This window comes from Amblyraja radiata, chromosome 14, assembly GCF_010909765.2.
Source record: "Amblyraja radiata isolate CabotCenter1 chromosome 14, sAmbRad1.1.pri, whole genome shotgun sequence".
NCBI classification, from domain to species: domain Eukaryota; kingdom Metazoa; phylum Chordata; class Chondrichthyes; order Rajiformes; family Rajidae; genus Amblyraja; species Amblyraja radiata.
This window is the reverse complement of record NC_045969.1, coordinates 10,174,940-10,200,668: the sequence shown is the minus strand read 5'-3', so window position 1 is coordinate 10,200,668 and position 25,729 is coordinate 10,174,940. Positions and strand designations below refer to the sequence as shown.

Genomic DNA, 25,729 nt, shown 5'->3' with positions numbered 1-25,729 from the left:
TTCTATGGACATAACAAAAAAGTTGTGATCGTGAACAGTCAAAAGCCCATAACTTTCTTAAAAATTAAGAGAACTGAATGAAATTTTCAGTTATCATAGATTGAAGCATTCTGAAACAAATATAAAATAATCTTACTTGGATGACCTGAAATTAAAGCATATAATTAGTTAGTTACCTAATTGTAGCTAATTTCAGACTTCAATTACTAGATCTAAACATCTATCCATTTCTTAATAAATGATTAACATTTTTAAATAGCCTAAATGTCCAAATAATATTCACAAATAATTCACAATAAAACATGATTTTAAAATCTCATTTACATTAATTTATAGGCCAAATGGAAGGAATTCAGTGTTCAATTGCTGTAAATAAATGCCCATTTAAATCAGCTTTCCAGTGGGTCCCTGTGGAACGCGCTGGTTTAGAACGTTCACATTGCGGTAGATTTGTGCCTCAAATGCCGAGAAAAATACTGCGCGATATAATGGGGCCAAATTGAGCTACTCGCAATATTAAATTTTGTATAAAAGGATCTTTAGAAGCCCTTTTGAATGTAAAAATATACAACCTACCTTCTGCTATTTTCTTTATGAGACCCTGCGGTTGCTGACGGTCGCGGGTTTAAAGATTGATTTTTAAACTACTATAACTATTATTCAAGGCCTTTAAACCTAATAATAGCTTTTGCGACGGGGTCTTCCAGCGATTTTTCGTTAATAATTAACTAGGCTGAACATTTTCGATTGGAACAGCCTAGAGAAAATCGCGTTTTAAACCCGCCCCCTCTAAACGGCGCCAAAATCGCGCACAACCTCAGCGGCAGATATTCAGCGACGCTTCAGGTAGGCTTTGCAACATACCTACATGATGTTATGCGAGTCACTATCTTGATTTTTGGGAAAACAAAACAAAAAAATTTGAAGGTGGGTACGCCAACAGAATACCATTCTATTGAAAAGATTAGGGTTATTCAGGGCTCATCCATCAGTTTTGGACTCCCTTCTCAAAAAAAATGTTCAATTCCGCCAATGTTGTGGGGAGAAGATTGGTTCCAAATACTAATGGTGAAGTAAGTTTTGAAATCTAGGGATTGAATAGAATACCTTGCCAAATAAACTAATAATGAACACAGCTCAGCTTTTCTCATGACGGGGGCTTCTGTGTCTAGTTATTGCCAAAACAACGGGACCAGTCAGGTCATTAAGAGTCAATAGAATAGGACCAGTGATGTGTTAAATGAGAAAATGTAGTTGCAATGATTCTATGTTTGACTTTTACAATTCTTTAAATTATGGGAGAGAGATGGGATAACGGGTTCCAGCATTTTGGAGCCTTGGGAAGGAATTTACCCAGTTATAGCCAAAATTGCTCCAATAAAAAGGGTTTTAAAAAGAGGGTTTTTTCTACTCTGATTTGGTACCTATTAATGAAAATATTTACGTTTTGATTAATTGCAGGTTCATCGGGAACCTTTATGTAACACCAAAAGCAATACTGATCCTTTTCAACCATTTGAAAATCAACAGGTAAATGAGTAAACACGCACATCAGCATTGTGATTTTCCCTTTCAAAGGACATCTTGTTAGTGGTGAATTCAATTATGATCAAGGTGTAAAATTTGGATCGCTTAAAAACTAATGGAATAGATGTCCAAACAAGACCATCTTTTTGATAAAGGATATGAAAGATAGAAACTGAGAGAAACCTCATTCTGCAAAGTAGATTTCTTAAGTCCATCTTCATTTAATACTAGACTAAGTGGGACCCGTTGGGTCCCATGTTCACACGGGAGGGCTGGTCCCCCAACGCAATATTCCACCTCTCCACTAATTCCAATATTGGTGGCCAGTGGGTGGGGGGCTTTCTGGCTAGTATGGGTGTGGACCGAAGGGACTGGTTTCCAGAGGGCTAGTATGGACATTATGGGCCGAATGGATTATTGGGCTGGCAGCTCAGGCCTGGTGGGCTGGCAGCTCAGTCACTCAGGCCTGGTGGGCTGGCAGCTCAGTCACTCAGGCCTGGTGTGCTGGCAGCTCAGTCACTCAGGCCTGGTGGGCTGGCAGCTCAGTCACTCAGGGCTGGTGGGCTGGCAGCTCAGTCACTCGGAGCTGGTGGGCTGGCAGCTCAGTCACTCGGGGCTATGGGCTGGCAGCTCAGTCACTCGGGCTGGTGGGCTGGCAGCTCAGTCACTCAGGGCTGGTGGGCTGGCACCTCAGTCACTCAGGGCTGGTGGGCTGGCAGATCAGTCACTCAGGGCTGATGGGCTGGCAGTTCACTCACGGCTATTCCTTGAAAATCCATTTCAAGCAGAGTGCAGGCCACCAAATTCTATGTCATAGCATTTCAAGCAAAGTGCAGGCCACCAAATTCAATTTAATAGCATTTCTAGCAGAGTGTAGGCCACCAAATTCAATTTCATAGCATTTCAAGCAGAGTGCAGGCCACCAAATTGCATTGTCATTAAGGGCTATCAAATCATTTATTGCAAGTACATTGCAGACTCACTGTTCAGTTGATTCACAGCTTAGAATCACAGTTGTGGACTCTCCCTCGCGATCTTCCAGAGTGACTGACTCGTATCCAGGCAACCGGAATTTTATAGTCCTCCCACCCTCCCCCGTAAGGGGCGTTACCTTCATCGTCGTGATTGACAGGCGAGAGGACCAATCAGCTGATCTCAAGATTTCTTAAACACTCATAACTTTTTTATTTTTCATCGATCGGAAAAAATCCTTGGGGCTGCCTCAGTGGAGGAGGACTGTGTAAGATGGCCAAAAATCATAGCAATATATGGTAGCGTTCTTTCTAAAATTAATATACAGCGCAGACAGGAAGAGGTCAAGATGAGAATTTTAGTTATATAGATTCCATGCAAAGAATGGCATGTCCAATATTATTGCTTTTAAATCTAATTATTTGTCTTGGTGTCATCAATAGGGTGATATTTTGAGGATTGAGAAAGAGCATAATGTTCTCCAGCAACAGTTACAAGAAGCAGAAGAAAAATATGATCAGCTTGCAAAGCGCAGCAAGAATGAAATTACTACTCTTGAAGAAAGGATGTCTCAATTCACACAAAAAAATGAGGTACCTGTTTTATATTACATTGATTTTCTGGCACTTTTGATTCCAGAGCCTTTCTGGATTATCCGTTTTGCTAGACCAACAGAGGTCACGGCCTCCGAGAGGAGTCTAACTTTACCGGAACGGTCCTCCTAGGCCACTGAAGAGCCGAGATGCCGGCCCGTAAGGTCGGCCTCGGAAGTCGGCTATGGGAACCGATCTGCTGGCTTCAGCTGGCCCATAATTCCAGAGCACAGGCAGCAACTCGCTGATTTGCTGCAGAAATCGGCTATGGGAACGCATCTGCCAGCCACGGGAAAATTCAACCCGCCGATCGGTGCGGAAGTCCCAATGAGGTTGAGATTGGCTGCCACATTTCTGGGGGGGGAACATAGCTGGGGGGATTTCATGTGCGCTCTTGTGACTTTGCCCTGATTAAAGGAGGCAATGAACCTTCAGTTGCTGTAAAATCGGTGGTGGACCTGCAGAAAGTACTCAATTAAACTTTCCTTGGTAATTATACCCAGTTCCAATGTAAGGAGTAAAGTGTTGCATCAACTCTACTAGGGCTCGCTATATATTAAGGAAGCTTTCTTGGATAGATTTAACAAACCTCACCCTGTCCAAGCCCTGTGAGTGATCCAGTCAATGTTGGAAAAGTTAAAATCTCTCACGAATACCTCAGTTTTGTGTTCTATCCAAATTTACTTATCTTGCATAATTCCTAATGCTTATTAATCTATGTAAGCATAAAGTCAATACAAAGGGCAGGATATAGCACTTTAAAAGTGGGTTCCGGAATATTGCTGAACACGAATATCTCTCGTCTTCAAACATTTCAAGCATGTGGTGAGCACTTGACAGCACTGGGCCTTGACTCACTAGAATTTAGAAGGTTGAGTGGGGGGTCCTCATTGAAACTTACAGAATAATGAAAGGTATAGATAGGGTGGATGTGGAAATAATGTTTCCATTGGTGGGAGAGTCCAAGACCAGAGGTCGCAGCCTTTGAATTAAAGGACGCTCTTTTAGAAAGGAGGTGAGGAGGAACTTCTACAGACAGGGGATAGTTAATATGTGGAACCCTTTGCCACAGAGGACTGTGGAGGCCAAGTCAGTGGCAGAGATAGACAAATTCTTGATTAGAACGGGTGTCACGAATTATGGAGAGAAAACAGGAAAATGGGCTTCGGAGGCAGAGATCAGCCATGATTGAATGGTGGAGTAGACTCGATGGGCCGAATGGCCTAATTCTACTCCTAACGTGAACATTTAATAACATTGTTGTCAATTCCCTTGGCAACAAAACAAGATTGTTGCATTTGTGGACAGGAATAGGTGATGCACCAATTACTAGCCTGGTGTGAATCATGTACTGGGACACCAGATTCCTCTGTACACCAGAACTCTCATCTCTCACCATTTAGCTAATATGCATTTTTCCTACCAAAATCATACCCCTTACACACACTATTGGTTGACCCCAGTTCCAATCCATTTGGAAATGTTTTAGATGTTAGATGCAGTGTTATAGTGAGAACTATTCAAAAATACCTTGGATCAATAACTCAGACTCGCGTCTGCCCAGAGATTGGGTCTATTGTTGGACCTGGTGCTTGGATTTAAAAGTTAGAGGGGAAATATTTAAAAGGAACTTGAGGGGCACCTTTTCACATAGAGGTTGGTAGGTATTTGGAACGAGCTACCCAGAGGAAGTGGTTGAGGCCAGAACAATATCAACATTTAAAATACACATGAGCAGGTGCATAGATAGGAAAGATTTAGAGGAATATATGGGTTAATGGGATTTGCTCTGATGGACATCTTGGGAAGCATGGATGAGTTTGGCCCAAAAACTGGTTCCCAACCTCAATGACTCTGAGCACTCCAGGCAGGCCTCTTGTATAATTGTCCCATTTCCACCTTATCTATGCCTTGCCTAATATTCGCTTATTTTATCACTTGACTTCCATCCTTTGAAGACCTTTCTTTCGATTATCTCAGCCCTCATTTCGTTCTCGTCATCTACAAATCTGGAATGCTTCCCAGGTTTAATGAAAGAGCAACAGCCTTATTAATACTGTCCAACATGTTGAGTATTTCCAGCATTTGATTTTCTGTCAATTTTTGTACGATTTTATTGCTTGAATTTTAAAATCTTTCTATGCATGCAGTAGCATAAAGTTGGCCATGTAAATGCTGTTAGTCTTCTTACATATATAAAAAGTAAACTGCTCCTGCATCAATCATGTTGCCAATCAGTATCAACAAAGCACTTAATGATCACAGCACGTTGGACGTTTTCTAAATTGTAAATTCTCTCTGTGCAGCTTCTAAAATCTGAGCTCAACTCAGTTCGTCATGTCTTGGAAAGTGAAATTAAGAAGAGTCTACATGAAAAGCGAGAAAATAATGAAACCTTAAAAAAACTCAAACTCAAAGTTAGATCTCTTGCTGAGCTGAATCCAATGTAAGTAAAATTAGGATCATGATATACGTGGGTAGAATTACCTCTACTGAACAAGCATTATAAAATCATCTTCTTGCGTATGGCGTGCACAGCCTAAAGTTGTAGGACAACTTGTTCTATTTGATGTTATTTGATTGCACACCAGGTTGATTCCATTCGTCGAAACAGGGCGGACCACGTGAAGGTTGCAATCCCCCACCCCATTAAATCATCTGATTTATCTGTATGGAGGTTGGCCCAGATCAGCTAACCAATGGACCAGTGTTTGCCAGACATAAAGTGCTCGATTAACTCAGCTGGTCAGGCAACATCTCTGTAAATAAAGGATAGGTACCCTTCCTCAGACTGAAAGTAAGGGGGGGACTGGGGAGACCAGGACAAATTAGGGCTGGCACACAGATGACCTAAGCACCTCAGCTTCCCTGGTAGGCAAATTGTTGGCTAGGTAAGGTGTGATCTCAAGAGGGATACATTGTTGCAAACTGGACCTGGTTAAACGACGAGGATGGAGAAAGGGGGGAGGGGAGTGTTACTCTTAGCTTACAACCCAGCGGCCTGAAGAAGGGTTTCGGCCCGAAACGTTGCCTATTTCCTTCGCTCCATAGATGCTGCTGCACCCGCTGAGTTTCTCCAGCATTTTTGTCTACCAGCGGTATGAATGTTGAATTTTCTCATTTTAAGTAACTTCCTCATTTCCCCACTTCCTCCACCCTTATCAGTTAACCAGTTCCACAGTTCACCAAATTGTATCCCTCTTGAGACCACACCATCAGTAGTCAACAATTTGTCTACCAGGGCACCACCCTGCCAGAGGTCCCAAGAGTGCTGGCGCTGATTGGTCCTGGTCTTCCTTTAGCAAGTCCTGCTAAGCTTCAGAATGGAAACCTTTTAATTATTGCCCCCTTGCCACTGTGAAGTGATGGATAATCAATGAAGTAGAGATTGCGGCATATGGTAGTGATATACATAATGTAGAAATGCAGCAAATAGTGGGAGAACAACCTGTAGAAAGATTTCAAATTGCTGCAATATTGAAAACCTGAAGATGGCAAAAAGTGCAAAAACTCTGTGTCGGAACGGAAACTTTTGAATTATTGCCTCCCGATTTACGTGATTATTCATGAAGGTGGTACATTGTATGAAAAGTCCAAATTATGTTGAAGGGAAGTATGGTAGGAACAGTGGTGATGTGCTTATGTGTGCAACTGGTGCTGAAGAAACATCACACGTGCTGAGGTGAATTACGCATGAAAATACCCAGATCAATTTCCCGATAAGCATGATATCTGAAAATGATCACCAGCCAGATCTAACCTACGTTACCTTGCATTTATGTACAATTTATGCAAGAGAAATGGGTGCCACTGGATCAAATATCTAAGGTATACTGACATTTTTATTTAAGGTACACTCAAAATATACAGGAGAAAGAACAGCTTTATAAAGATTGCACCAAAGAATTTGAGGAAATAAGGTAAATTTTTCTGGACAACATATTACTTAATGTGATTTTATTATGCAGCTTTTTTAAAGAAATAAATTCATAGAAAATTATGATACATTTTATTATGCCTAAAAAAAGATTTTTGCTGAATTCTTAGTGACCAGTCATCAAGAGAAAATAAAAAGGTAGAAGAAGCCATTAAGACAAGTGTTGATGTATACAACGCAACTAGTAAAAGAGCCATTGAAGCAGAGGTGAAGATTTTAATTTTATTTTCATTTGAGTTCGAATTTTCCTCTTTTTAATTAGTTTTATTTTATGAAGCTATTATTTTGAAACAGTACCACAGTCTTGTATACATACTGGTATTGCACTCTTAATGTGCATGGAAACCAAATAACAGGCTGCAGATAGTGCTAATCTGAGATAAAAACAGAAACTGCTGGAAATATCTGAAGGCCAGGCAGCATCTCGGAAAAGAGATACAAAGTTAACATTTCACCATTAAATACCTCAAATAGCAGAGGACTAAATCTATAGAATAAAGGCAATATCTGTGAAACCAGGGTTGTAATCAGGCTGTTATAGATTTCCTATAGTTAATGAGTGTAGTTAAAGGGTGATAATACGATCAAAGAATTATAACATATTGCAAAAATTGAGCTGTGGGACATGCCCAGCACATCAGTTTGTTCCAGTGGAGAGGGAAATCAAAGTCAGTTTCACAGATGGATGGCTTAATGAAAGAGATGTGCGATTCTCCATGCTTGCATTGGGCCTTGTAAAAGCAAAACATGGTGCCATTGAACAGATCAGAGTAGGATTGAGATGGAGATTTAACATGGCCAGTTGATAACAGGCCAGTTCAAGGTCACCCTTACAAACTAAACATAGGTGTGCTGCAGAGCAGTCTCCAATTTATTTTTGGTATCTCAAATGTGGAGAAACTATATTAGGAACATTGAAATCAGTCTGCCAGATTGGAAGAAGTGCAAGCGAATTGGTGTTTCACCTGGAAAGACAGTTGGATTCTTTGCCAAGAAGCGAAGAGGTGATAATGTACCTCTTCTGATTGCACGGGAGGTGCTGTAAGATGAGGAGTTGTTGGTGGGAATGGTAATCATAAAGGGACAGACATGTTAAATGCTAAAAGATGAGAGGAGGTGGTAGTATCCTGTTGAAGCAGATGGACATCGCAAAAGATTAATCTTAATATGCATTCAGGCCATTGAGTTTCACCAGCTCATTCCTACAGGATAGATAGCTGCTGGCCATGGGGCCTGATGGATTTCAGTCTAAGATTCACTGAGCTTTTCAATCATCCACAATATCAAATCTTGAAAGAGAAGTTGGTAGTGCCTGAGAAGAGAGATTAGAATCTTGTAGCATCATGGAAACAAATCCAGCATTTACTTTTTTTTTTTTTTTTTTAATTTTTTATATTTATTTTTATTAGAAGTACAGTAAATTACAGTAATACACATCACATATATCTTATTACATTTGTTGTACCACTTCATTTTTCGAGCTTTAAAAAAGGTAGAAATAAAAGAAGTAAGGAAAGTGAGCAAGAGTCGTGAAGGTGCAGGAAAGTGTTGGAAAAAGAAAGCCCCTTAGAGAAGAAGTTAGAGAAGGAAGTAAAGAAAGGAAATAGACCCTAGAAAGAAAAGGAAAAAAAGGAGAAACAATCGCTCTATTATAACACAAAACTCCACAAAAAAGAATATACCAACCGTGTTTAGTTTTTTTACCCCCCCGTTACCAGATCCTGGTACCCCGCCTCGTGTCTATTTTTACACTAATCCTACCACAACTCATTACATTCTTCCCACATTCCCATCAACTCCATCTGCACCTGTCCCATCAATATTTTACCACTGATCTACATATTGGGGACAATTTACAGTGACCAATTAACCATCCACTCAACACAATTTTGGGATGTTGGAAGAAACTGGAGCACCCGGAAGAAACACTTGGAGCCATTGGGGGAACGGAAAAATTCCACACAGGCAACATTAGAGGTCAGGATTGAGCCGGGTCCCTGGAGATGTGAGGTAGCAGCTTTACTAGCTTCCCCTTTGTGCCACTCCACATCATTCGAAAAGGCTCGAAGGGCCGAATGGCCTCCTCCTGCACCTATTTTCTATGTTTCTAATTGATGTTCAGCAATAATTAAAAATTCAAGACATCTGTCTTAAAAATGATCAGAAACTAAACTGAGTCCTTTATCTCTTCCTCACCACAACACCATGATAGTTTTGTATGTTGTTATTGGAAGAAGCAGTTCAAATGTTAGTTCTGTGACTTCTTCACTACAGATTTAGAGAACTGTTTCATTTTTTAATAATAATAATATATATATTAATCACTATTTAAATATAGAATTTAATAAATTAAATCTGTTGATGTATTAGTAATGAATAATTTAGAGCACAGCTTCATACGGACAAGATTATCGAAGAATAATGGAATATTGTTTACGAAACATGCAAATAATGTTTACACATGGATTTGAGGTTTGAGATATTAGTTTTATGAAAAGAAAATTTTGAAGCAACTAAAATCGTCTTGGTTGGAGTTGTACTTGGTTTCAAATTTCTCTGTACATTAACTTGTCGTCTTTACCCAGGTGGCTGTGCTGGAAGAGCAGCAGAAAACACAGTTGTTTTCCCATTACAGAGCAGCTGATAATACAAAATGTAATTTGGAGAAACTGAGAGCATTGAATATCAGGTGAGTTCGGAAAAAAACAAAAAGATAAAATCTACGAAAAAAGGCGAATATCTTGTCAGAAGGCAGAGATAACAAAAATTATCGCAAAATTTTAGGACATTTTAAACTTTGTGAATGACCAGGACCAGTACACATTCATTAAAACAAAAGGCAGATGTTTAGAATCTATATCAGTATTAACCATAGAAGAAGCGAATGGATATTGGACAGTCTGAGGAAACTAATGCTAAATCAAACTGAAATAAAGAATGAAATAAATAATGTCACAAGTCCACTCGAAAGATTATTTCCAAATTAAGATTATAAAATGAAAGTGAGTACTGCTTGTTGTCCAAAGTATTATTATTCCCATAGTTCGTTTAGATTGAAAATTGTGTGCAGTATTTTATGGAAAATAAGAATGAGAAACCAGTGAACTATTATAATAAATGTTGTCAAGAAATTATTAGTGTATAATTAAGGATTAAGCGAACAAACATCTGGATTTTGTTTTAATTTTGTGGAGAAATAAAGTTGTGTCTAATGAGCACTACAGCATTTTTGAAGAAGTGATTAAAATGATGGATAGTTATTATACAGACTTCTAGAGATTTCTCATAAATTGTGGAATTGAAGACAAGTTTTATGACCTGGCTCGGAAATTAGCTGAGCAACAATAGACAGTAGTAGTACTTGTATCGGCAGGAGGAGTACGACTAAAGGCATGCTGTATTAATTAACTAAGATGGTAGGACAGAAATATCAGTGATCTAAATATGCCATAAAAGAATAACCTGCGTATTAAATCAGCAAGCCAAACCCGGTAAATGGATTCAGGAAAAATAAATGGGGTTATCCACTTTTCAAATGTCGAAGAACAGGGCACGTTCTGCTGTAAATGGTGAAAATCTAATAACAATATATAGGCTCAAACAGGTTTAGGAGTTCATGTATCAGGATTATTAAATGTCATGGTCAGAACCAGAAAATTATCAGTGAGGAAAATGGAATGTAGGTCATAAGTGAAAGGAGCAGAACTAGGCCATTTGGCCTATCAAGTCTACTCCGCCATTCAATCATGGCTGATCCATCTCTTCCTTCTAACCGCATTCTCCTGTCTTTGCCCCATGACCCCTGACACCCGTACTAGTCAAGAATCTATGTCTCCCATAAAAATATCCATTGACTTGGAATAACTGGAATACAAGGGATAATCCATAACAATCTGTGATATTCGAAACAGGATGGATTTACCAGAATGATACCTGGATTCCAAGAATTGAATTAGTTAAATTACATAAACCAAGGTCTATGGATTAAAACATTAAATTAATTAATTGGAATTTTCCAGTTTTAACAGAAACGTATGATTGCTAGAAACTAATTCCATCGATTCTGAAGTGTGAAAATTGGCAGCAAGCCCTTCTGGAAAAAGCATTAAAGGATTGAACAAATTTGGGATCCTCTTCCAGGGATTGCAATTTATGCTGTAATTTATTAATATGTGCTGGAATAAAGTGGTAATGCTATTCCACGAGCAGCTTTATTGAATTTGAATATTCTTTCTTTAATGCAGCACATCAGCTATTCCACAACTACACATGTCAATTTCTGCCTGGGAATATTTTTTGATCGAAATTCAACATACAATCCATCAAACTGAGGTGATACAACTGTTGTTATTATTTATCGACTAAGCCTCCTTGTCTAGGAGTATTGCGTACAGTTTTGGTCTCCAAATCTGAGGAAGGACATTATTGCCATAGAGGGAGTGCAGAGAAGGTTCACCAGACTGATTCCTGGGATGTCAGGACTGTCTTATGAAGAAAGACTGGATAGACTTGGTTTATACTCTCTAGAATTTAGGAGATTGAGAGGGGATCTTATAGAAACTTACAAAATTCTTAAGGGGTTGGACAGGCTAGATGCAGGAAGATTGTTCCCGATGTTGGGGAAGTCCAGGACAAGGGGTCACAGCTTAAGGATAAGGGGGAAATCCTTTAAAACCGAGATGAGAAAAACTTTTTTTGCACAGAGAGTGGTGAATCTCTGGAACTCTGCCACAGAGGGTAGTTGAGGCCAGTTCATTGGCTATATTTAAGAGGGAGTTAGATGTGGCCCTTGTGGCTAAGGGGATCAGAGGGTATGGAGAGAAGGCAGGTACGGGATACTGAGTTGGATGATCAGCCATGATCATATTGAATGGCGGTGCAGGCTCGATGGGCCGAATGGCCTACTCCTGCACCTAATTTCTATGTTTCTAAGCCTCCTTGTCGTCTTTCTACCAAAATACAAAAACAGCCGCTAAGTAAAACTGTAAGACGTAGAATTGAAAAAAATAAATTGAATAATTCTCTTTTTATTTGTACGTAACACTGCTTATCCTGTCTATTATCCTTGTACATTGGATGTTCCGTTTTTGTTGAATAGAGTAAGTTCCACCTCTTAATCGATATGCCGCAGTGATCCAAATCCTGAAGACATTTTCTGAATAAAAAGCTGTTTTCTCTTTGCAGCATAGATGCCAGGTTGATTCCTGTTTGAAGAACGTTGACCAAGAATGTTGATCCTAAATACATTGTGGTATTCTCTTACAGAAATGTTTTAAAGATCAGATTACTCGGGTGAAAGCTGGAATGCACCTAAGCAGCCTGGCACCAGTGACTGTACCAAGCCTCCCAATGCCACCACCTGTATGTATTCAGTGAAATATGTTTCTAAGAATAGTTCAGATTTTTAAAATTATGTAGATGCATTCTGTCAAAAACATAACATCCAGCATCATACCTCAATTATAAGTACAGGAATCCCACATTAGACATCATTGAGTAGGTATCAATCTTAAAAAGTGGGGCCTTGGAAGAATGTTCAATTTAGAGATATAGCGCGGCAATAGGCCCTTCGGTGCACCGACCAGCGATCCCCGCACATTAACTCTCTCCTAAACACACTAGAGATAGTTTACAATTATATCAAGTCAATTAACCGACAAACCTGCACTACTTTGGAATGTGGGAGGAAGCCGGAGATCCCGGAGAAAACCTACGCTGGTCACTGGGAGAACGTTTAAACTCTGTACAGACAGCACCCATAGCCAGGATCGAACTTGGGTCTTTGGTGGTGGAAGGCAGCACCTCTACTGCTGTGCCACCATGCCAACACAATGCTTTAGGTACAATTCTACACTTTTTAGCTGAAGGAAGAAATTATACAAATTGCCACAGTTAGCATTTGGGTTGGGTCTTGGAAACAGTCCAGTGGCCCACTGTCCTAGAGAATTGCCAGCAAAAATCAAATTTCAAAGTAGAAATTATTCAACTGAAGTCCAAGATTCAGCAAAATCAGATTCCTCACCTATCGTATCTGACAGACTTAATTTAATTGCTGTAAACCAAGCAAAGACTAGTAACAGGAATAGACCATTCAGACCCTCTAGCCTTTTATACCATTAAGTGAAACCGTGACTAGGCTAAATGTAAATTTAGTTTGTGTGATGTAGCTCTGAAAATCTTGAAACACTGACCAGAATTATAAAAAACTTGTTCAGCCTATTTTTTGGTGATAGTTAAAATGGTTAAGAACCGTTTTCATACTGCCCTTAAATGAAAGAATTCCAAATCATTTTGCAATTAAATTATGAACTTCAAGTAGAATGTTGAAGCTGAGAAAGATGGAATTGTAAAGAATTTTCACGTTTCAATGAATGTAAAGTTATCCAAAGCAAAATGGGCTTCTGGTAGAACTATGCAGTAGTAGTTCCATGGTGAAAGTCAGATAACATGAATGCATTAGTTCGGAAGTGCAGGATTTTGTACTAATTTCAATTACCTTTGGCTTCATGACAAAAGATTTTGAAAATAACACAATACATTGACACATCACAGAATAGCGAGATAGACATTCAGAGTGCTAGATGAATGGGGCTTTGTACCCCGATGTTCAAAATGAGATGGACTTCATGTAGGTTAGCGCTCACAGGCTATCAAGCATATTGTAAAAGTAAAGTCTTGAAGTGACATTGGCAGATTGAGTGATTCAGAAATCTAAAGTAAAAAAACAGATACTGAACATTTGAAGTGAAAATAGAAAATGGGAAATTGTCAGCAGGTCAGGCAGCAAATGCAGAGAGTTATTGACCATGGTTAAATGTTGTGTCTATAGGAACTGCAAATGCTGGTATGCTGAAGATAGACATAACATGCTGGAGGAACTCAGCGGGTCAGGCAGCGTCTCTGGAGAAAAAGGATGGGTGACATTTCGTGTTGGGACCCTTCTTCCGACTCCTGACCCGAAATGTCATCCACCCTTTTTTTCCAGAGATGCTGAGTTACTCCAGAACTTTGTGTCTTTCTGTGGTTAAATGTTGACCCTATTTCGATCTCCACAGGCGCTGCCTGATCGGAGTATTTCTTGCGTTTTCTGTTTTTGAGTTTCTGAAGCAGGATGAAGGAATTCTTAGAAATGATTTGTACCGGCTAGCCTTAAGTCCTAAATGTGGATTAAACTACAAGGTTGAACAACTGAGATTGGAAAGATTACTAGAAAATATGTTTTAATGCTTTGATTTTGATGCAAACTTAAATTATGTGTGTTTCAATTCAGGTGATGCTGGAAATGTCAACTATTGATGATCCTGCCATTATTGCATCTTTCCCTCATGCTGCAACTCCGCTCCTGGAGTTACAAATGCAAAAACCTAATGTACTACTTCCACAAGCCTCAACTGTTCTAACGGAGAATTCTGCGCCGTCAATCACAAGAGCCACTATAGAAAAGACAAAGTTTCCATCCAGCTTTCAGGACCAGCATTCCTCAAACCTTTTTCAATCTGGTGCTGCTTGGACCAAGCCTCGGTCTACCTGGTCACCAACAAGTAGTCGATCAGACTCACCTGTGGGACCGATACTCGCAAGCTCTGCTGAAGCGCAGCCTTCTACAAATCAATCTGCACATGCAAAATCTCAGCAATGCAATAGCTTTGAAAAGATAATCTACCGTCTTTTAGCCATGTTCCCTGATTATACACAGTAAGTCTTCTGGAAAAGTAACTGCAATTAACGTATGTACAACGTGTGAAATGGTGTTCTGGTGACTAAATTTCCCGATTAATCATCTGGAGACAGTTGTATAAAAGTAAATAATTAATTTTACAAAATATGAAGCCTGTCTTAGTAATTGTGCCCATAAAATTCTTGTGTTGTTGGTGACCCTGATAGATTTCAATAACATGTTTCAGAGATTGAAACCTATGTTTGCTAGGTATAAACTGCATTTGACTCCAGATTCACAGCAATATGGTTGACTTTGAACTTCCCTCCAGATTGGTTTAGCAAGCTATTCATTTTGTTCAAACCCTCTGTACTATGACATGGCCAGAATAGAATAACTGATTTGAGATTGGTAAGGTTTCCCTCTGTCCTGTTAACTTTAAAGTGCTCTTCCCAAACATTTGGAAACTGGTACTTAAATCAGGATAGCTGTCCCATAGATAGGACCAAAAGACATGGGAACAGAATTAGACCATTTGGCCCATCGAGTCTGCTCTGCCATTCGATCGTGGCTGATCATATTTTCCCACTCAACCCAATTCTCTTGCTTTCTGTCCGTAACCTTTGGTGCCCTTAACATCAGCGAAGGAAAGTTGTGTGCACTGAATCATATATTCCAGCTCATGTACCAGATCTCAAGGGAAATTAGAGATAAGCAGTAAATGTTAGACTTGCCAGCAATTCCTACATCCTGTAAATTTGCTTCAAATCGCACATTATCATTTCTGAGAAGGCCAGGTTTAAAGTTACTGGATTTTTTATAGTACATTGGCATTAAGATTTTTAAACCAATATTTGTCCAAAGCAATCAAAATGTAATTATCTTTGACTTTGTTCTCATCAAGGAAAAATGAAACTACCTTATTTGGCAGGAGAAATAAGTTGCATGCAATGAGAATTTCAGCGGCTTACAGATCCCAAAGGGAACGGTGTCCAATCTATATTGACTCTGTGTTGCCGCAGGCTTCAGCCCCTCACTTTCAGAAATGTCCCAGATTTTTTTTTGGTATTTGATGGCACAGTTCAATCAGTATTGGGAATGAATAATTGCATGAAGCTGGGTTGAAGTTAATGCATTTATTGCTGCTACTAAGGTCCTTCAGGATCAAAGACGACTTATTACTACTCAAGTTTTATGGGTTCTGAGTAGACTGATGATGTCATTTTGGTAAGTGCATGCTTCCATAAATCGGACAGAAGCTGCCTGAAAGGGGCGCAGGTATTTTGTCAGGTGGTTCATTCTGCCTGTCATTTACGCAGGCTTCTGAGCGGTCCTGTGCATAGACTCAAGTTCTCCTACCGTCCCAAATGCCGCAACTTCACTTTAAATAGTCCTGGGCCCGGGATTCCCAAAGTCAGTGGTGTTGTTGCTTTTTTTTTTTTACAAGACTGATCATATCCTTGAATATTTTGGACCGGTTCCAACTCAAAATGTGTCCTATTCATATTCTCCAGGGATGCTGCCTGACCCGCTGAGTTACTGCAGCACATTGTCTCTTTCCTTGATATTTTCCTGTTCACCTGGTGATTTCCTGTGACCGAGCTAAGAGTCGTGTCTCCTTCTGGATTCTAATAATGGCATGTGTATGATGTGGCCTGCCCAACAAAGTCAACTTGAGTGCAATTAGGCTCAAATTGGCGTTGGTTGATACATTCTTCTAATGTTTTTATACAGTATTGCTGCCATCTTGAGTTGCCTTGGGTGTTTGCGGTGGGCTATCCAGGTCTCGATAGTTTATGGGAGAGCAGAGATCACTCGTCAAGTGGATCATGAGTTTGAGGGTCTGTGAATTTGCTTTATACACCATTTTCCATTTTGCCCTGCATTTTGCTTTTCAGTGCCAACCTGATGAACTTCATTAAAGAAGTTCGTAGTGCAAATGGTGGTTCCCTTTCTGGATTAGTGTACGATGAGATAATCAATCAAGTGGCAGATCACATCCTGGATCATCAGGACAGAAAAAAGGTAAGAGAACAAACCTTGACCTATAAATGGGGAAAAACGTGAAATATTTTTAAGATTGATATATTCCTTGGCTCTCTGCTATTTAACAGAATGGGGGAGAGGTGGCGTGTACAAGTTGGGACAGTAGGGTGCTGAAGTTATAATGTAAAATGTATAAGGATCTTTTAGAAACCATGCGATTTTGTATATGAACAAGAATGAAAACACTAAATATTAATTATATTGTACCATAGGAATCATTGCTGGGTCCACTTTTGTACATTATTTATATTAATGATTTGGATGTGAATATCGGTGGATGCTTAAGTAAGTTTGCTGATAACACTAAAATTGATGAGATAGTGGACAGTAGAGCTGGTTATCTAAGATTACAACAGGATCATGATCAACTGGGCCAATGGGCTGAGGAATAACAGATGGAATTTAATTCAGATAAATGCCTTTTGGCAAAACAAATCGGGACAGGACTTGCACAGTACATGGTAGCATCCCAGGGAGTGTTGTAGAACAGGGAAATCCAGGGGTGCAGATACATAGTTCTATAAAGGTGGTAACACAGGTAGTGAAGAAGGTGTTTAGCACACCTGCCTTGATCAGTCAGGGTATTGAGTACAGGAGTTGGTACGTCATATTACATCTGTACATGGTTTTGGTAAGTTCACATTTGGAGTATTTTGTTTATTTATTTTTTTTTATTTTTTATGAAACTACTTTTATTCAAAAAATAAAAATAAACATAGAGTATTAACACAATCAAAGACTGCCTATGTTGACAGTTTACAAACAAACGATCATCAAATTAATATAACGTCAACTTTATCAACAAAACACTTGACCTCCAACGGCAACCAGCATTCACGGAAGGCCTCCAAAGTCCCCATAGACACCACGTGTTCCCTCTCCAGGGACTGGCGGCCACGGACGTAGACCTGGAAAAAGCTCAAGCAATTTAAAAAAACACTTAAACAAAATTATCAAATTAAAATATTAACATTTTTATCTATTTGGAGTATTTGGGAGTACAGTTCTGGTCACCCTGATATAGGAAGAACAACAGATGCTGGTTTAGACCAAAGACAGACACAAAATGCTGGAGTAACTCAGCTGGTCAGGTAGCATCTCTGGAGAAAAGGAATAGGTGACGTTTCTGGTCTAGGCCCTTCTTCGGACTGAGTGTCAGGGGATAGGGAAACTAGAGATATGAAAAGGTACAGAATAAATCAAAGCCGGCACCAATAGGCAAATAGCCCACAATGGTCCATTGTTGGCTGTAGAATAGGTGATAACGAAGAAATGATGTCCTTTTACCGAAGGATTTTACTTTGACTGTAATAATAGCCAGAGATGAGCACCATGAGCACACAATCCTCTCCCTACTGAAGCTCATTAGTTGCCTCTGGGATGCGACCCTCATGAAATAACATGCAAATCATTGGGCCAGATCTTATGCTGAAAATGATGGCAAAACTTTCTTGCTCTGTGAAACTGGCATTAACTTCAAGATTTCAGTCGTGTTTCTAGCAGAAAGTCTCTGGATCTTTGACAAGTTGTGCAATTTGCAGCTTTTCTGTTATAATTGAATAAAGTTGTTAGAATTGATTTCAATTTGACGTACTTATAAATAGGTCTCATTACTTAATTATTTGAAAATCTTGGACTGTTACATGAAGGCTGAGTGAGGTTTTTAATGGCATGCTAAGCCATAATTACTATTTATTAAACTTCTTGCCCTCGAGTGACTTTTGTCCTTTGTAATTGCCACCGAACTAGATCAAACAAGTAATTTAAAATCATATTTTAGCATTTAATGGCACTTGAATTGCTCCCTTAATCTTGTGTATGTTCTGATCTTTATTTATCACACTCCATAATGTATTAAAGTTAATTAAAAACACATGCTTTCTTTCCCCGGCAAGATGCCCATTGGGAATTCTGATTAGTTGCTCTGTGATGACTTTGGGAACTGGAGTCCCTGACATGATGCCAGGCGGCAGCAGGTCGTGGAAATGGGGTGAATTTTGCCATGCAGATCACCAAAGTAGTTTGTGGGGAATTTTCTTTGAGATCAGCAGTTTCCCTGTGGCTAACCATAAATTCTGTGCCATTTTAATTAAATTCCTTAAGATGAGACTGCTGCCATCAAGTTACCTGGACTTGAGTACACAATACTTGGGCAATATCATTTGCAACCAGTTGTGAAAGAATAATATTGCTGGGGCAGAAAAATGTGAAATTAAAAATCAAAGAAAGATCAATTAAACTTGGCAATTTCCCTTAATTTGGTTTCTCTATAAAGTTAATGCTTATTATCAACAGTACAATAACAATGTGTAATCCTCAAAAGTATTCATCTTCATAAAATATGGTGCATAATCAAATATGAATGAATAATGCAAAGGCAATCAAGCCTTTGTGGAGGTGCATAAAGATCAATGAATAGCGCAGTAGATTCATGGAAACGTGTTCAAATACAAGCACCAGTATCAAGATGGGATGATCAATGCCTAAGCAACATTTCTATTCTCTGTGGGGAAAGCTGGGTGAGAGCAGGAATGCACTATATGGAGGGCTATTTCATCAACTATGGCACAGGGGAAACTATATTTCTAGGAGGATCTTTCAGATGCCCTAACATAGAAGACATCATCTTGGGAACTAGACAGCAGAGACCGTAAAATTGAGGAAAAGGGAAAGCATCCATATGGAAGGCTGGGTGGAGGACAATAGTCAAGGTAACTGAGTATGTGGGTTGTAGAAGGTGTTGGTAGCGAAACGCTCATCTTTTGGAGACAGCTTCATAATTTGGGGCTCGTATAAAAACCTTCAGCAAGGGTCTTTGAACCTCTCCGATTTAAAACTTTCCATTCCGAAAAACTGCTGTAAATTTTATGATCCAAGGTTTCATTTGGATTAATGATAAAGCGTTATTGTAAACATTTTTAATTTGGTGGCATCTCCCACTTTTGTTCAGCTAGTAGAGCTACATTGTTAAACACCATATTCAGAATGAGTTGGGTCTTGCAGGTGCATATCTTTTGAGGCAAAGAAAAATAGCATTGTTTTCTCATGTTACAAAAATATTTTGGGTAAAATGACCATGTCCCAGTAGATCTCGGTAAATATCTTAAAGGAAACAAAGGTATGGCTTAACAAAAGAGGGATCATTTTTTGTGAGAAACGTGGGAGAATAATTAACCATTTATTGCAAATTACGTATCGTGCTTTAAAAAAAATGCCTAAATTACGTTTTTTTTTCCTTTGTTGCATTGGCAGAAAAAGTGAAAATCCGACACAAAAATCATACATTTGTAGTCAAATGCAGCCAGAGTAACCTAACCTAAATGTCTCTAATGAACACAGCAATCTTCTAAAATGCATTTTAGTTGTGAGTGAATGTGTGGATAAGATTGTGGAACTGCCAGCAATAATGGACTGCCATCTGCTGCAGTGACCACTTCTTTTCCTGGCTTGCAAAACAGAAGCTGGATAGTGGAGTTTTTCCATCTTAAATTGGTTATACAGTGCCCTCCTGCTTGGGACAAAGACCCATCATTTATTTATTTCCCACTGTACTCCACAATTTGAGATTTGTAATAGAAAAAAATCACATGTGGTTAAAGTGCACATTGTCAGATTTTAATAAAGGTCATTTTTATACATTTTGATTTCACCATGTAGAAATTACAGCTGTGTTTGTACATAGTCCCCCCCCATTTCAGGGCTGCTAAATTGTGATATGGAAACAATCACTATCCTTCAGTGGCTGTTGGATTTTTACCCAGTAAAAGCTAGTTCATTTCAACACAGCGGGTGCAAATGGCTTTGATGCCTCTTGGAAAAAGATTGCAAGTTTATTAAAACTTTAGAACTTGTAGCCAAGGCAGCTGAAGGAAATAAGTAGACTTAAAGAAAATAAATGGTCTTTATTAACAGTAATGACTTAAATTCCCAGTGATTGAACAAAATACATTTTGTTTAAATCACACTTCGACAATGTTATTGGTTGTTAGAATTGATATTGTATTTTTTAAAGAGCAACTGGCAGGATTAATGGTGTGTTTTTGTTAAACCGTGTTTCAGGTCCAGTTTCCGTCTGCCAACTTTCAACAGGCAACAATCCTGGCTGACCAAAGATCCGCTTTTGTCCCAAGTGATGTCCCAAAAACTAACTCGGTGAACAGAAAGTCCAGAATACCCGATGGTCTTTCCCAACCTTGGCGACCAGTCAATGTTCACACTGCTCCACAGTGGCAGGGAAGCGGTGACATAGTAAGTCAAAGTCAAATGAAGTCGGGTTCCATTACCTTATGACATGATGGAATAAGAATTCCTCATGTAGTGTGCAAAAACAATTCTCATGTAATAAATTCTTGCTCAACACCAGTTCAGCAGTGTGAATGACAGAGTATTAACAACATGCTAATTGGCCAGCTGGTTGGCAAAACCCTACCCTAATTTGGTAAACAGGTTACTGCCTGATTTTCTGCTTTACTCCCAACAGTTTACCAGTAATCTCCCCTTCTTTCTCATTGAGGCCTGCCCCTGTCCTACTTAGGAAACCTGAACGGAAACCTCTGGAGACTTTGCGCCCCACCCAAGGTTTCCGTGCGGTTCCCGGAGGTTGCAGGTAGTGGAAGCAGGTAGGGAGACTGACAAAAAACCTCCGGGAACCGCACGGAAACCTTGGGTGGGGCGCAAAGTCTCCAGAGGTTTCCGTTCAGGTTTCCTAAGTGGGAAAGGGGCATTACTGTACCTGCACCTTAACCTCCCACAAAATATTCTCTGTTCATCGATGTCATAACTACTTTTACATTTGTTGTTGACTGCCAATTAAAGAATTACAAGCAGAAACTTCAATTCATGAATTTTGCATCTTGCATCTAATTTCTTTAATTAAACTGCCTGTATATAGATTTAAAAAATCTTTAGTGCTTAAATTTCAGCAGCAGAATCAATGCACTATTTCACCACAAGTCCTAGATGCTTTATTTTACTCAGCATCCAAACATCAACCCACACTTGCATCAACTTTAATAATTGTTTCAATGTCCAAGGTCATGCAATATGACATTCCAATGCAGTGAATCCTGACTATGCAAATGCAAGCTCCTTTAGAATGTCCTGAAAACAGAATTTTCCTTGAGCAAAGTCTCTTATTCTTTACAAAATCCTGGAATTATCCTGTTTAAGAAGGAACTGCAGATGCTGGAAAATCGAAGGTAGACAAAAGTGCTGGAGAAACTCAGCGGGTGCAGCAGCATCTATGGAGCGAAGGAAATAGGCAAAGTCTCAGCCCTAAACGTTGCCTATTTCCTTTGCTCCATAGATGCTGCTGAACCCGCTGAGTTTCTCCAGCACTTTTGTCTACCTGGAATTATCATGATTGGTTCCAAAATCAAGTGATTTTTGGCAAATCCATATGACTTTGAGGATATCCAAGATGTGATCTGGCTAAAAAATGGATGTATCTACATTTAAGATTAAAAAACAATTGATGTAATATCTAAATTTCATTTAAGATTTAAGATCACACAGCATCACTTCAAACCAAGAGCCTGGTTTGGATTAAGATGAAGGATTGGTAAATAGAAGACAATAGGATATAATGGCAGGCTGTTGATCACTATGTGCCATAAGGATCATTTCTGTAATAATTATCAACATGAAAGACTTGCAGTAATTGAGGCTGACATCAAGATATTGGGCATCGGTAAGAAGGCGGATAAGATACAATGTGTAGGAAGGAACTGCAGAAGCTGGTCAAAACCATTCTTCAGTGTGAAAGGTCTTGACCTGAAATGTCACCTATTCCTCTTATCCAGATATGCTGTCTGACCCACTGAGTTACTCCAGCTATTTGTGTCGATCTCTGGATAAGATACAAGATTGGCCTTTTAAATTAAAGTATATTCAAATGGACATTTAGGTGACTTGTAATCTAAGAGAGAAAATGGGAGAAACAAGCAATGTTGAAATGTTTTCCTTTTTCTCATTGTAGATATTTGACGGCGAGCCGTGTATTATTTGTCATGATGATTTAACGCCAGACGGCATGTGTTCGCTGCAATGCGGGCATCACTTCCACAAGGTGGTAAGTTAATCACACTTGTTCTTACTTTTGGCGCGTAATGCGCGGCCTATTTACACTTTGGAATGTGCTCACGCTGACAAATGGAAAATAAGGTCATTCCTGAAGTTTTGTCAGGTGAAGAAATGCTGTGAAGAAAAGGACACACAAGCTTCAACCATGTAGGATGTCAGCCTCCTGTCCCAGGGTTTGAGGGGCAGGAAGGAAGATTCTCCTCTTATAAATTGTGCACTGGTCTCTTCATATTTTCATTGGAGACAGAAGGGATTGCTTATTTTTGTAACTAAACTGGATTTATTTGGTTAAAAATAACATCTATTTTTTGCCTGTGAACTGCTTGCCGCTCCACAGAGAACAGTACAGCGCAAGAGCAGACCCTTTGGCTCCCAATGTCAGTGCCAAACATCATGCCAAGGCCACCTCTTACCTGTGTGCATGTAATCCATATCCCTCCATTCCCCGAATATCCTTATCCAAAATTCTCTAAAATGCCACTGAGTGTGGGAGGAAACCTACGTGGTCACGGGGAGAACGTACAAACTCCGCACAGACAGCACCCATAGTCAGGATCGAACACGGGTCGCTGGCGCTGTAAGGCAGCAACTCTCCCACTGTGCCACCCGGGTCTATTGACACTTAATCCTATTTGTACCTTGGGAGTACTTAACTATACAATGCAACAATATCAATATCTGTGAACATAATAAAATGAATATGTTGTGATTAAGCTTTTTCTTATCCTACAGTGCATCAAGCAATGGCTGAAAACAAATAGCACCTGTCCAACATGTCGAGTCCATGCTCTCCTGCCTGAGGACTTCCCCATGCTGCCTAGAATATTAACTCCACTAAACTTACCTTTCTCATAATGAATTGTTATTCTGACTATTTAATGCCAACTGTTTTCTCTCCACTGGATACAAAATAATTACTTTTATAATAAAGTAAAATTAATTATATCTTGAAATTATGTACTTCTGCATATTAAAGTGACCTATCTGAGCAGCAACAGATTCAACTCTGCTACAGTAAAGGTTATGAGTGGTGGATTATTAGCAGGCTTTTTGGCTATACTTTCACAAGAAATTTACATAATTTTTTTAATTGATTTTAAAATTCATAAATTGACTATTGTATAATCATGGAAGATATTATAATCAAGGAAGATATTAAAACAATCTTATTATGTCATGTGCTTTCTTACAGCAACTCAAATGTAACACCTTTCATTATGTATCAAACTATTAAAAGACCAAAACGAAACACTGGAGGAATCTTGAATAGAAAACGCAGCCTATCCCTTTGTTCAACCCATCCTGTCTCCCCCTTCACTGCTTCTGAAAGATTTGTTGTACTCTCTTCCCGTTCTAATGGAGGTCCTGGACACAAAACAAATGTAGTCTTTGCCTTTGTAGTGGAAGGCACGAAAAGCTTAAAAATAGTTTAGGGGCAGGAAGCAATGTATTTGGTAAATTAAGGGTTAACAGATCCCTTCGTCCTAATAATCTACCCCCTTACTTATAAAAGAACCAGAGATATTAAATGCATTGGTTGGTTATCTTCTAAAATTCCATTGATTCTGGAGAAGTCCTAACTGGTTTCAAAAAAAGAAGCTATTTTTAATGTTAAAAGGGCATATAAAGTGTCAATAAAACACTGAAATTGCAATTAAGGAATTAAACAGTACTAAGAGAAGTATATTAGTTAATAGGATTTTCTGATAGTGAAATATTCAATTTGAATTTCCTGAGAATGTAATATGCAGCAGGCTAGAAAAAGGGGACCAGTGAAAATAAACTGGATTTTAAGGTTACTGAACAAGAAAAGGGGTTAAATAGTTAAAGGTGAATTGTTAGTATGTATAGAGTGAGTATAAGAGAGAAAGTATTGGGAGTTTAAAAAGGTCCATTTCACCCTTGACAATGAGCCCCAACATTGCCCCATCACAAGATCCTAATGTAATTTATCATGACAAAACAGGTGGGAATGCAAGGTAGGGTAGACAGTCTGTAAAAGGAAGGAAATAATTTGTTTTGTTTAAGAAATCGGCACCGTTCCATGGAAAAACCAACAGCAATGGGCGAGAGTGAAACATTTAACATTTCAGGTTGGTGACCTTACATCAGAGCTGTAAATTTCAAACTCACTCAGGTAACCATTTAACGATGAAATCTCAAAGCGGTACACTACTCTGAACCACAACACATTGTACAACTCTCCAATTACATTTAAAATCTGTTTCAATTATGTGAACACCTTTAAAATACAGGTAAGTGGAAGCTGAATCCATGACTTCACCCAGTGTTGCTGCAGTATCCACATTCCACCAGCAGAGGACAATTTTGCTCCAACAACTGCTTCTGCCCAGTGTCACTGCACATGGTCCCAAACACTGACCCATTAACTGAACATTGAAAATTCAACACAAAAGGCTCATACTCAAAACTTTGGAAAAGGTTATACTTACAATTAAGTGGTAAAATAACTGATGAAATTACCATCACGAATCAAGTAGGATTGAATTGCATTTGTATACCATCATTTACACACTACAGCACTTAATATTCAAATGGGGTGAAGTAAAAAAAAATTACCAAGTCCAAATTTCGTTGACCTCATAATGGAATGGTGGAGCGAGACAATATACCACTGGAACAAATGCATACACTCTGACCTATGTGTATCCACTAGGTGTATCCACTAAATCGTACATGCTGGCTTTGTACCAAAGATAGATACAAAGTGCTGGAGAAGGGTCCCAACTTGAAGCATCACCTATCCTTTTTTGCCACATCTGCTGCCTGACCCGTTTAGTTACTCCAGCACTGTTTGTCTATCTGAGGTTTAGAGAGGCATAGGTCAAAAACAGGTAAGTGGGACCAGTATAGATGGGGCAACTTGGTTGACATGGCAAGTTGGGCCTAAGGGCC

General features: G+C 39.2%; 1 protein-coding gene across 2 annotated transcripts in view; it reads left to right on the top strand.

Annotated features, from left to right (window-relative positions):
• The window catches only part of ttc3 (tetratricopeptide repeat domain 3), a 77,786-nt gene extending 53,724 nt beyond the window's left edge, over nucleotides 1-24,062 (top strand). For both annotated transcript variants that reach the window (XM_033032504.1, XM_033032503.1), the window contains exons 30-42: nucleotides 1,462-1,530; nucleotides 2,943-3,092; nucleotides 5,399-5,538; nucleotides 6,944-7,012; nucleotides 7,140-7,236; nucleotides 9,615-9,718; nucleotides 11,274-11,361; nucleotides 12,295-12,390; nucleotides 14,300-14,724; nucleotides 16,585-16,711; nucleotides 20,792-20,980; nucleotides 22,710-22,802; nucleotides 23,546-24,062. In XM_033032504.1, the coding sequence (XP_032888395.1) occupies nucleotides 1,462-1,530; nucleotides 2,943-3,092; nucleotides 5,399-5,538; nucleotides 6,944-7,012; nucleotides 7,140-7,236; nucleotides 9,615-9,718; nucleotides 11,274-11,361; nucleotides 12,295-12,390; nucleotides 14,300-14,724; nucleotides 16,585-16,711; nucleotides 20,792-20,980; nucleotides 22,710-22,802; nucleotides 23,546-23,668 (1,770 nt within the window). In that variant the 3' untranslated portion in view covers nucleotides 23,669-24,062. The remainder of the gene's footprint in view (nucleotides 1-1,461; nucleotides 1,531-2,942; nucleotides 3,093-5,398; nucleotides 5,539-6,943; nucleotides 7,013-7,139; nucleotides 7,237-9,614; nucleotides 9,719-11,273; nucleotides 11,362-12,294; nucleotides 12,391-14,299; nucleotides 14,725-16,584; nucleotides 16,712-20,791; nucleotides 20,981-22,709; nucleotides 22,803-23,545) is intronic.
• The last annotated feature ends 1,667 nt before the right edge of the window (nucleotides 24,063-25,729 follow it).